We start from the raw sequence: 12,678 nt of genomic DNA, 5'->3' as shown, positions 1-12,678 counted from the left end.
GGAGCTTCAGAAATAAATCTGAGTGTCGATCTCATTGGTTTGCAAAAAGATGTGACAGTTTGTCCAATCGTGTTGCAGCTGCTTGTCAGATAAATACACTCGGACAAAGCATTGAATCAACGACACGCCACTTGGGGTGGCTTTTCCACTGCGAAGCAAACACGTGTAAGGAAATGTGTTGCTAGGATAATATTTGCTTTAATTGAATACTAACTCCTCAATATGACTCAAGAACACTTAGCCTCTAGTCTCTGCTTTGGTCTTTGACAAAATTGAAAACAGCCACACTGCATCTACTAAAACATCTATTTGGGACACATAGATGTACATATTTTTGAGTATTGTGATAAAAATGATTTGGAGGAGACAGATTTAGAAAATGAAAGCAGCTCAATAAAATCCCTACAGACAAACATGAAAAAAAAAAAAAAAAAAAAAAAAAAACTGTGGTGTGTACACAGACTGCAGCAAGAGATGGCAGGTGGGCAGTGGGTTGAACAGAGGATTATGCCTGATGTGTGTATGTGTGATGTGGAGGTCTGGGACTGCAACAATACACACAGACAGAAAAGCAGTCTTCAGACATGCGTCTCCTGAGATGACAGCGTTTACCAACTCAACACACTCCACAGCATATTGTCCATTAGATATCTGTAAAGAAGCCAATGTTTTTCCTCAACTTTCTTCTCCCGTTTGGATTCTTAACCCACCAGGAGGGCATGACTGACCACTCACATTCCAAGCTTCATCTTTGAATATCTATAACATCATCTCATTTGCAACTTTGGCCAGATGTGCCATATATATGCTACGCTTGGCGCAGTTCATATTCAGTAAATTAAGGAAATTCACCTGATGTTGGGCCTCCTCCAGATTCCCACTGGCCCACAGAGACAGCCCCAGACGATGGCGGATCTTCGCCTCCTCCTCACGCCGAGCCAACTGCTCTGCGAGCCGTAGGCCTGCCAGAAAGGGGAGGAAACGTGAGCGAACCAGTGTCAGAGGAGGCAGAGTCAAAATTATTCAGAACAGGCGGACTCGTTCGGAGGAACAGATGTAAGCGTGGCGTGGCGCTGATGTTCTGCCCGTGAACAGGTTTAAATATTTGGCCTCGGTTTTAAGCTGCAACTCACACTGGGACGAGCGCTTTCAAAGACACACAATCACAGAGAGGGAGGCTTTTGGCCAATCAATGCTGAGGATCAACTGACTAAGCAAACACAAACATACACCTAATGCTATAACAACAAGGCGCATCATTTCAATGATCAAGTCTACAAATGTTTACAAAACATCGATATCTATTAATGGACCTTAAAGATAGAGTTTGCCGTTTAAAAACAACAACACTTTTCTGTAGTAGAAATTGATTCAAATTATCTTTTGAAAACTTAGCCCTCTCTGACCCCATCCAATGCCGATAATAACATTTTGACTATTATTTTACTACTGACTGAAAGGGGGCCATATTCAAACATTGCTTGCTGTTTGAAAACTGTATATTGCCCCTTGAAGCAAAGTGTACCACTTTTTGATTAGTGTAAAGGGTTTATAAGCAAATATTAAAGACACATACAGATGTAAAGATTTTTCCACTCTTAAAAGATTTTTGTCATCTTTTAAGCGTTTTTTTTTTACCCCACACGTAAAGATAAAAAAAAATGGCTGTTTTTTTTTGGTTATTGGGTGTGTGAAAAAAAAAAAACGACTTGCTTAGGAAAATACTTCTTGTCGTCTGTGGAACACACCTTTACACTTAAAACGACATTAGGTAAGATATTTTTGTTTTCATTTACGGTCGTATTTGTCAGTCTTGTACACTTCTTTGACTGCCTATATTCTTTTTCCACGTCACCATTCTCGGCCGTCCTGACGTAGGAGAAGTTATCCCACATATGAAGAGTTTTGCTCGTTAATATTCAACAAATTCATTATTTAAGATTGTCGGCCCCGACTTGTTTCAGACCTTAAAATCGAGAAGAATCCACTTGTAACACACATCAGACCTAAGGACAATCTTATAGGATAATCTTATAAGAGTTCAAATTGTCTGGCGTTTGACGTGCTTGGTCGGGAACAGGCAGAATCGGCACCAAAAAATGGGCCGATTGTCTTTATGCGATGCTTAAGATTGCATCTATTTGCCAAGATCAAACTACTTTGACAGTTTTTCGCCATCTAAGTTAAAGACATTCCAATCCTCATAATTTGATACTACCATTCATAGAAATCTAAAGAGTGGAACTAAAGGGAGACACATCATTTGTGAAGCAGTAGATCACTCTTACAGTTAATGATTCAAAGCAGTTTATTAGGTCTTAATAAACCGTTAAAACTTGTCAGTGATCAATTTTTAACTCCTCCGTAAGGCCACCCTTATTGTAAAGTGGTACTGTCTGTGATATTTTGTGAGAACTTGTAAAGCTAAGGGCTCCATGTAAATGTGAGTCTGTGCACGGCGTGCAAGGTGACTGTGCGTAATAATGAGCTGTGATAGATCACCTGCAAGTCCGCAGTTTGCCTTTCACTTCCAGTCCCTCAAGCACTCATGCGTATGTCTCATCTTTGCATGTGTCCGTAGCCCGCCTGCCGGGTACTCGGTCCCAACTACTGAGTAGGAAACGCTGCCCAACTGAGAACAATGACGGGTGGTGGAAAGTGGGTTGAGAGAAATAAAAAGACTAGCTGCTGGCACGCACATCAGCCACAAGGTGTTAAACGTACGGCAAACAGTCATTAGAATGCAATAAGCGAATGCTTATAGGAAGTCACTTAAATGCACTTCGAAGTGTATTTCCTGGGCTCGCTTGTGTGATGGCCGAGTCCAGACATGCTTTTGGTCAGCGCGAGTAGAAAATGAGCCAAGCCACGCTCGTTGTACTGTGTTTTCCCGGCAATACTGGAAAACGGTATGTGGCCGGAGAAGATAAGCCAAGAACAGAGAGAGCATGACCTGAAACTCTCCCACAAACCTCAGCAACACAGCACGCAACCGTGGACTTCATGGCTCCTCCACGGCCATGCCGCCCGGCACTCTTTGAAGCTTGATACAGTCCACCAACAATCCTCTACCCCCACTCCCCTTATCTTTCCGCGCACCCTCCCTCCGTCGCCACGCCCGCCTTCTTTCCCCTATGCGTCAGCTGTGCTCTTCTGTCCCTTCACTGCCACTACTCATTTTCTCATCTCTGTGCCTTCCCTCTACCTGTTTCATCTCGACACTGGCGGCGGTGCTCACAGCGCCGCGGCACTGTTTAGGGCTCATTAGGCGCTGCAACAACAGAAAGGAAACAGATCTAAATTATCCTCTTCATTCTCTGACTGCCTCACCCCTCATTCATCCCAACTGTAGCGCTGAGCCTTTCATCTGCCTAGACACACACACACACACACACACACACACGCACCCACGCACGCACGCATAGAGCCATTCCTTTTCTGAGCTGCTCTGTTAAAGTTTTTATTTATGATCAAGCCAGAATGTCAACCACCTCCATGTTTTCTTTATTCTCCACTTGACAGGGAAATAATACATGTGAATTATGACTCATGCCCATCTCTGATTCGCCTCTCTGCCCGCCTGACATCTTCTTTCTTTTCTCTTACGCTCGGTGTCTCTCTCTGACTTCCAAACGCTCTTGTTCCCTCTGTTCTCCTTCTCTGTATCACTCAGTGTCTGTCACTGTCACTAAGGGTGCCTTGGGTGCGCCCCGCAGGCGCAGTCACGTAACGGTGGCTGACACCAAGATGCGGCTGTGGCTGGCTACCCCCGTTGAGAAACTGCAGAACACGTTAAAGACGGCTTGACAGAACAATGAGAGAAGTTCCGCAGCCCCCAAGGACCACACACCCACACACCTCCGCCTTTAGACAGCTTTTATGTGCACATATTGGATATCCATGCATGCAGAATAGGCCACTCAATCTCATGCAACACAAATGTATGAAAGTTCAATCAGGAACCTGTGGAGTGGCACTATACTGCAGAATGTGCACACAGATTACACTGTGGTAGAAATCAACTAGAGTTTTAGATGTAAAAGGGCTGCTTCCATAGGAAAAAATATATATAATTAATTCCAAAATATTATCCATCATTCCTGCACTGTACATAAACAATTACACAGCAGTGATGGCTATTAATTGGGTGAATTTATGCTCCAGTTGACTTTTAAAGAAATGTGCTACAGGGCAACATTATTGTTCGATTATTTGTTGTTGTATTAATGAAGCATGGAGAAACTCTGGCACGTCCATTAGTCGCTTCAATGATGGTATTGACACTCTTAATTGTTGAGCGTTTGCATCCTTGTATGAAACAACATTTTTATATTATTGGTTGGAATATTTTTGCTCTGCAGCTTTATAATATATGGACGACGTTATTGGTACTCCTGGAGCCTCACTTATCAACGTTGCTTATGCACAAAACAGGGCCTGAAAGATATTTATGCAACTTCCTGCGCAAATTATGTGACCTATCAAAATAAACTCTGATCCATCTGTACGCACATTTTGGACACATTTGAGGTTAAGTGAAGAAAGATAAAATATTCATGCCTCTCACTCGTCCACTTTCACTTAATGCTAATCATTGATTCTCTGTACGGATTTTGCATTTGGTGTTTCAATTTTATGTTGTTCATGTTTTGTCTTCCCTTTTTTTAAAGTTGCTGCTCATGTCTTTTGAAGTGTTCAGATTGGTGTTGTGTGCAACGAGGAAACAAAGGGCACAGACCACTTCTTTTTTTGAATCATTGCGTTTTCACGTTGCATTTTGATTGCAATTAAAGACTGAAAAGTGTTTTCGCGGCTGCGTCTGGATGACGCTTCGACATGTCGATGTCGCCCCCTCCATTTGTAACATTACGCCAGCAACATTTGTACCGATGATGGATGACATTAGTGTGACCCTTCGACTGGCCCCACGAGTGTTTTCCAACCAGGCCTAATTAGTATGTCTTCCATTGACATGACCGATCTGCATCACTGCAAAACAGTGAGTGAATATCACATACCGATGTACCCAAACTGACTTAGGAGGGTACATGGTGCCAACAGTGTTTGCTCTAGTTTAAATCTTTCCTTCCGATTGATCTTTTTTTGGAAACAAACAAAAAGTATACTGTAGGGTGAAGCTTGAAACTACCAGTAGGAGTAGGCTAAAAACGCACACGCACACACACAAACCCCAGACTTCTCGGTCTGGGCAGAAATAATTGGCTATCAAGTGTTGTGAAGGCAGAGTTGGTTTTCAAGCCAGACTGAGGAACAATATGAGGACAGCGCAGGGGACAGCAGGAGGACAGAATGGAGACAGAACGGGCTGTCGCCTTTGTCTTCATTAATGTTCAACAAGCAGTGTCTGCAGAGGGTGTATGGTCTTCCTTAGACGCAGATAATAAAAATAATGCCGATGGAGGGCAGATAGAGGAGATGGATTTTCTTTTCCTTGCATTGACTCCCCGCAGGGTGAGATATGACTCACCACACATTGGAGCTACAATTTTCCCGGATTCAAACAGGGTTTGGGCTATAAAACAGCAGGTGTGCCTGAGCAAGGGGTCTGTTAATAGTCATGTGCAAAGCTGGCGGAGTGGATATTTAGCACACATAAATGGGGGACTACAACCTATCACATCTGCACTGACTGAGATAATCAATTTTTGAGAGGCCGAGATGGGTTTTTTTTTTTTCATTATAATCTGACACATGAAATGTGCCACCGTGTGAAAAGACCTTTTGGCAAGTCGCTGCAAAGAACTCTGTGGAAAGTAGGAAGAGAGGTAGGTAGAACAGCCGGCGGTAAACAGGAAAAAGGCTTTGGCACGTATCCACATTGGTTTGCGCAGACACAAATACTGAATACGTATACAGCAAGCGAGACAAGGGGAGATGCAGAAAATGCACCCTGAATCCCCAGTGCACTTATAAGCACAAGCACACATACAGAGCCACACAAATGTGCATATCCTAATAAAAATGTAGCAGAGGCTTAGCAGCAAATAGGCAGTGAATTTCATATTCATGAATTCACAAACTGTAAGCCTATCAGCTCAGGCAACAAAGGCAATGCTCATTGCTGTTCCCGCTGCCTCACTCACCTTCCTGCAGGTACATGACAGCTTGCGAATAGTTCTGCAGCGCGTGGTGTGTTCTCCCCAGGCTGCCGTAGGCTAGCGTCTTGGCAGCCAAGTCGTTAGTCTGAGCTGCCACACTTAGGTGCTGCTCTTGGAACACAACTGCCCTCTCGTAGTTTCCCAGAGACTCGTAGGTAAGGCCCAGGTTCCCGTAGGCACGCGCCTGGCGTGCAGAGCTTCCAGCTTCCTCCGCGATCTCGAGGTCACTCTGGTGGCATCGCAGCGCTGTCTCATATTCTCCCATCGTTTGGTATACAACGCCTAGACCGCAGCTGGCGTCGCCCTCCAGAAGTCGATCCTGGGTGTCACGCGCAATGACCAGTTGACGCTCCAGACAAGAGATGGCCTGCTCATAATTTCCTAACTGGCTGTGGAGCGTGCCCAGTTCACCGTAGGCCTGAGCCTTGACGCCACACTCTCCCAGCTCGTGAGCCACCACGAGCCGCTTCTCAAAGCACACCAGCGACTGTTGGAGGTTTCCCATGGCCCTAACGACAGAAACAGAAAGTGTCAGAAACAGGCGCACTATAACATTGCAAATCACAACCACAATAATAAACATGTTACATCATATAAATACACTCAGGTGTTGAAAATTAAATGTCTAAAGAGTGGTTTACTTTTGAAGACCCTTGCGTAACAGAAAAAAATTCAGCAGAAACTTGATATTTGTGAGCCTGGATATGAACTTCAGAATAGCGCTGTGTTTGACATCTTCGAACATGAGATGGCGCATTGTTGTCTCCCCCGTATCTGTGTACAGGGGTGTAGTTCTCCCATTCTAAACCTTTAATTGTCTTTCACGCTCTTACAGTCTCAGGGATATCAACAATTGCTGAATGCCAGTTCAAAAGGGTATGGGTAGGTATGAGAATCAAATGAATGTAGCGTGACAACATAAATACTTTACTGAAAAGTGCCAGAAGATGAGAGGGCTTTGTGAGTGACGACTTTTAATTCCCTCTGAACTTGTGCAAGCCTAATACCGCCATGTGTGATTGCAATGACGCTGACAACGTACAAAAAGAAAATTATTCGCTAGATGAGGACTCCAGAGCAAGCCTTTTTGCAAATATATTCTCATTGTAGACTCATTGGTTGCTAGCATTTCTTTGAAAAGAAAAGCAAAGGTTCTCAGCGGACTCTTTGAAATCGGTGAGCTTCCTTCTGTTTCTGACATCGGTGTGTCAAAACGTCTTAACTTGCAGATAAGATCAGCGCCGCTAATGCTGCTGAGACAGCTTGCACTCGTCTAGCACAACAGCTTTGCTAAGGGGATCTCTAAACAAAATAATATGCAAAGAATGATTATGATTATTAGATCTAACCAGTAAATCCAATTATCTGCAGGGGAAACTGAAAAAATTATGCAACCCTCAAAAGTTATGGTTGTCCATTTCTTTATTTATCTGTTTGTTATGTTCTACAATTTTGGCTTGTACTGTATTGCTTTGATTGCTACACATGATTGCTACATATGTGTGGAACCCGGTAGACCTTATGAGCAGTTGTAACACATCTGAGATACATAAATCGAGTGTACGTACTGCACATACAGTATCTTGCGAGCGCAACTTAGTAAGTACGAATATCACGTAGAAATAAAACATTCTTGTCGTCTCCCGTTTTCTGTACAAATAATTCCCCAGGATGTTGTCGAAGTATTTTAATGATGTTCCACTCATTCTTTGGGGAAAAAAAGAAAATCAAGAGTTTTTTTTTTTTTTTTTTAAATTTCCAAACATTTTTCCATTGAAGCGCTCACCTGTGTCCATTCCCCAAGCCTCTGTAGGCCTTCTCCTGATCCTGCATACGGTTGAGACTCTGCGCTACTGACAAATACTGGTCGTAGTACTTGATGGCTTCCTCAAAGTCACCAAGCGCCTCATAACAGTCCCCGAGGTTTCCGTAGGCCCTGCCCCTGTCCATTACGGCCTCGTTGCCACTTAGCTGCTGTAAAGTAGCAAGCTGCTGCTCGAGGTACCCAATGGCTTCCTCCATCACCCCAACATTCATTTTTGTTATGCCCATATTTCCATACACCTGTGCCTCCACAACAGGATCCTTCAGCCTCTGCCCTAGTTCCAACTGCTCTTCATAGCTCTTGAAGGCCATGGCGTACTTCCCCAAGGCCATGTAGACTGCTGCCAAGTGTCCGTGAGCTTTGCACTCTCCAGACATGTCCCCAAGCTCTTGGTAGACCTCCAGCTCTTGAGTGTGGTAGCCGAGAGCTTTATCATATTTATGCACGAGTCTGTAAGTGGCCCCGAGGGCAGCGTAGGCACAAGCCTCCATCCTACGCTCCTTCACCTGAAAACAGACACCAAAAAAAAAAAAAAAAAAAAAAAAAAAAAAACATGATCACCATCACAATTACCCTGAAAGCATTTTCGGAATTATTTGAGAACGTACAAAATATGTGTGTTATTCAATACCTGATGAGCTAAGGCCAACTGCTGCTCATAAAACTGAATGGCTCCAGCCACGTCTTTTTTACAGACAAATATGTCACCCAGGTTGCCGAGAGCTCGGAAGCGAGCCTGAGAATTGTTCAGGGATTGGGCAAGCGACAACAGATATTTCTGACACTCCTCTGCCTTAGCAAAGTCTCCCAGGGCCTTGAAAGCCAAACCCAGATTACAGTAGGCCTTGGCTTGACTTAGTTTGTCATGAAGGTCCTTGGCCAAAGCGAGGTCCTGCTCGTAGTATTTGACAGCATCCTGGTAGTTGCCCAAGCAGTAGTGTGCATAGCCCAAATTGTGGCAAACTTTTCCTTCACTTTCCATGTCTTGGAGGTCAGGGGACAGGCGCAGGTACTGCTCATAATAGGGCACCGCCTGAGGGAATTCTCCACGAGAGCAGTGAAAGTTGCCAAGGTTACCCAGGGCTCGTGCCTCGCTCTGGACATCTCTGAGCTCGCGAGCGATGTTGAGATGGTTCTGGTAATGCTGCAAAGCCCGGTCATGGGCTCCCAATGATTGGTAAGCCACGGCCAAATTGCCGTGAGTGGATGCCTGTGAGGCCCGGTCATTGACCTCCATGGAGATCTGCAGCTCCTGACGGTGGTAGCGAACGGCCTGGTCAAAGGCTCCTAGGGCATTGTAGGCATTGCCCATGTTTCCATAAGCCCGCCCCTGTGCGGCATAGTCGTTGAGCTCCTGAGCAATGGCCAGGTGTGTTTTGTGGAGTTTGAGTGCAGTCTCATAGTCTCCTTTCATCTGGTGAATAATGCCTGTGAAGACAGAATATTAACTTTAAAGACTCCAAAGGGGTAACATTGCAGAAGAGAAGTGCTTTCCTTGTCAGCAAGGACAAAAAAAGCCATTTGGTTGCAAAATATGTGCTCACAGTGCCATCTGTTCTCCGCTTACACTACACACTTCCACACAATTATAGTCATTATAAATGTAGTGCAATCAAACGCTGTCTTTTGTGTCTTTATAGGATTTTTATTTTATTTTTTTAATCAACAGTGTTTCATTCTGAGTTTGAGATGATTCTGATGAACAATCTAAGAGCGTGTGAAGTTGATGGGAAGCTCAGCAAACAAACTTGGATTTAGATAAGTATGGAGAAACAAAAAATAATCGAGAAGCTGGTGCCGGATGTAGTATTTCTGATCAAATATGATCCTATGAAAAATAACAGTCATCTGCAGTAACCAAACACAGACACAGACACACACACATTCCCCCGAGATCCACTAGGCTATACACAACAACAATCTGAGAGGATTGTAAAAAGACATCACAGAATATCTAATCTATCTGGGCTCCTCTTCTGTGTCACTTGCCTTTCACTGTCATTGTCAACCAGCATTCAGTGATAGTACACAGCACTAGTAGCATTGATACCGCATAATGTGATAGAGAAATTCTGTAGGAGAGGGAAGACAGCTGCACAACAAATGCTTTTGCGCCACCATGCTGCTTGACCATCATGGCTGAGTTATATCAGCATGGAGGCAGGCTAACAGGCTACTATAAAGAGAGTGCAGCCACCAACTGGTTTCCAGAGATCGAAATCATTTGGAAACGGGTGGGGGGGATGAGCAATGGAAAGGGGCTTAGCATTTTGTGGTGACTATGACGGTGCCACTGGGATTATCTTGTGTGTTTTCACATTTATTTCATCATAACCCTGCTATATTAGGGACCACAACACAGGCTACACAAGCACTCCCTGCTTTGACATTTTGCAATTAAAGTATGTAGATATAGAAACACATTATATATTTTTTATAGTTCGGCAGACCCATGAGTCTGAAATTACAGTCATCGTAATACTAAAGTTTTAACAATAGCCATCCAATATTATGTCAAGAGGAAAACAGCACAAATGAGGAAGTCAAAAAATATCCTCAGCATGCACGAGTTCTACAAATCAGACAAGACGTTCTTTTTCTGCTTGTTTTCAATTTGAAGTGATACAACCTGATCTAACCTTGGTAATGTGTTCTTAAAATCAAAGGAATATCGAAAGAAAAACAAATAAATGAAGAGGGAAGAGAGAATGATAAAAATGAGACAATTCAACTGCAAAAAACAAAAAAATAATTTACAAGGAAAAGCTAAATCGCTACGCTGCTTTGAGCAGTGTGCAGTACATATTTATTTAAAGTGTGGTTTTTTTTTGTGCGTGTTTTTTTTTTGTGCCATTTCTTAGTTCTCACACCCGGCTGAAGATAGCTGGGGTAGGCTCCAGCACACCTGCAACCCTTGTGAGGATAAAGTGGTACAGAAAATGGATGGATGGATGGATAGTTCTCACACCTTAAATAATCCCCTCCGTTTTGCCTGTTATGCATGTTAAGATTCACTGTGCAGGCAGCTTGGAGGAGCACTGACAGCCGTCAAAGTCACTCCCAAGGTTAGGGTGTCCTCAACACGGAGTGAACGAACTGAGAATATCATGCCTCCCGGTGCATTACCAGCAAAAATGCTCCATGCAGCAGGGTGAAAACGAATTAGCTACGCAGCAATGGAGAGTGGGGTTGAGGAGACTGTCATGGTAGACGCAGGGGTGTAGCCCCCCCCCCCCCCCGCCACATAAGTAAGGGGATTACAGTAAATAAAACCATACCTCTACCAGGCACTGCCCTCGCAGTATGCTGTCAAAATCAATATGATGGCTTTATAACATCTTCGTATTAAATTAATCCTCAACAATATTGGCAAACCAGTGTGTATGATAAAAGCATATTTGGCCATAATACAAAATGATCTATAGTACGTAGTAGTTTGGTTCTTCCACATTGCTTTACAGTTTGAGTAAAAACAGGTTAAACAAATATACATCAACAATTCTATATGCCACCCAATCCGTTCTGAGCCCTATACATTCTTCCCAATGCAGAGACAAGCATGACAATGTGCTGTCACTTTTTATTACACAGCTGGCTGTACATCGAGGAAAACACTGCGATGACGACTTTGAGGGATGGTGCCGCGTTTTCGGAGCGAATCGCTGCGTTTTTCTTTCAGCTGCTATCGACGTCCACGGCCTACAGTGCGTTAAGAGGATTTTAAACAATGCTGCTGCCACTTGGTAACTGCAAGCATTATATCGGGGGGGGGGAGTAGAGGCTGTGTGGGGCTCAACACAGACAGTGTAACCAAAAGGCGGTGGATGCAAATGAAAGGTTTGAGAACCACTGATACGAGGGATTCGGCAGAAACATTTCATCATTTATTTACATTTGAAAGGCAGGGTGCAGGAATGGCGGCAGTGTTGGTGCTTATTGTCAGTTATAGAGAGAAAATGCCACGTATTTTATCCAGTTAGCTCAAGCTGTTATAAACAACAAAAGCATAATTTTTTTTCCCAATAATTTACACTTATCAGGAGGCCTTCACCTCTGAAGGAATACTAGTGTACTGTAAGTAGTGACCTGTGGGGGGAGGTAGTGAGCTGAGGAGGACACAAGAGCCTGCAGAGGTCTGCAAAAGAAAGGAAGGGGTGGAGTTGTGTTCTGGTCTTAAGCCACCAAATCCTGGGAGTCTCAGAGAGAAACATCTCCTACAGTCTGACTCACAGAGAAACAGCAAGGACGGAGATTTGAAAAAAGGACGGCTACAGTTAGGTGGACGCATGCTGATTGGGCGTTCGGTCGGCAACCAACTCCGCCTACAGCACCCGCTGAGCTGAAAACCCAGCTAAACAACGGTCACAGGACTTTCCGCAAGCCTGACACGGGACTTGGAATGAACTGCATTTAGACGGATCAAAGATCATTCGGAATGTGCTGAAAAAGTGCGTACGTCGTCAATGCAAAAGTAATTCATTTTGGAGCGCTTCTATTTGATATTAAAGCTCCAAAAGTGAGAATAATAAAACGATGCATCTAGCTTCACTTCTGTATCAGAACAAGGAGCAGGAGAACATTTTTTTCCAGGTCTTTCGTGAAGTTTGTAGAATGGAAAAGAAGTCCCATATATTTTCCCAAAACACAAATGTGTGCGCAAGTGTCACACGATGTCAGCTGGAATAGGATTGAGTGTGCCTGTGACCCTGAATATGATTAATAGTACAGGAAATG

At 43.8% G+C, this 12,678-nt stretch overlaps 1 protein-coding gene across 2 annotated transcripts in view; it reads right to left on the bottom strand.

Moving 5' to 3' along the window:
- Positions 1-12,678, bottom strand: part of LOC133399721 (tetratricopeptide repeat protein 28-like) — a 176,622-nt gene that overhangs the window by 19,885 nt on the left and 144,059 nt on the right. For both annotated transcript variants that reach the window (XM_061671465.1, XM_061671467.1), the window contains 4 exons: positions 8,576-9,372; positions 7,906-8,450; positions 6,105-6,628; positions 853-962 (listed from right to left, as the gene is read on the bottom strand). In XM_061671465.1, coding sequence (XP_061527449.1) covers positions 853-962; positions 6,105-6,628; positions 7,906-8,450; positions 8,576-9,372 — 1,976 coding nt within the window. The remainder of the gene's footprint in view (positions 1-852; positions 963-6,104; positions 6,629-7,905; positions 8,451-8,575; positions 9,373-12,678) is intronic.

The sequence above is a fragment of the Phycodurus eques genome, chromosome 3 (assembly GCF_024500275.1).
Source record: "Phycodurus eques isolate BA_2022a chromosome 3, UOR_Pequ_1.1, whole genome shotgun sequence".
Taxonomy (NCBI): Eukaryota; Metazoa; Chordata; class Actinopteri; order Syngnathiformes; family Syngnathidae; genus Phycodurus; species Phycodurus eques.
This window is presented reverse-complemented; position numbering and strand designations above follow the sequence as displayed.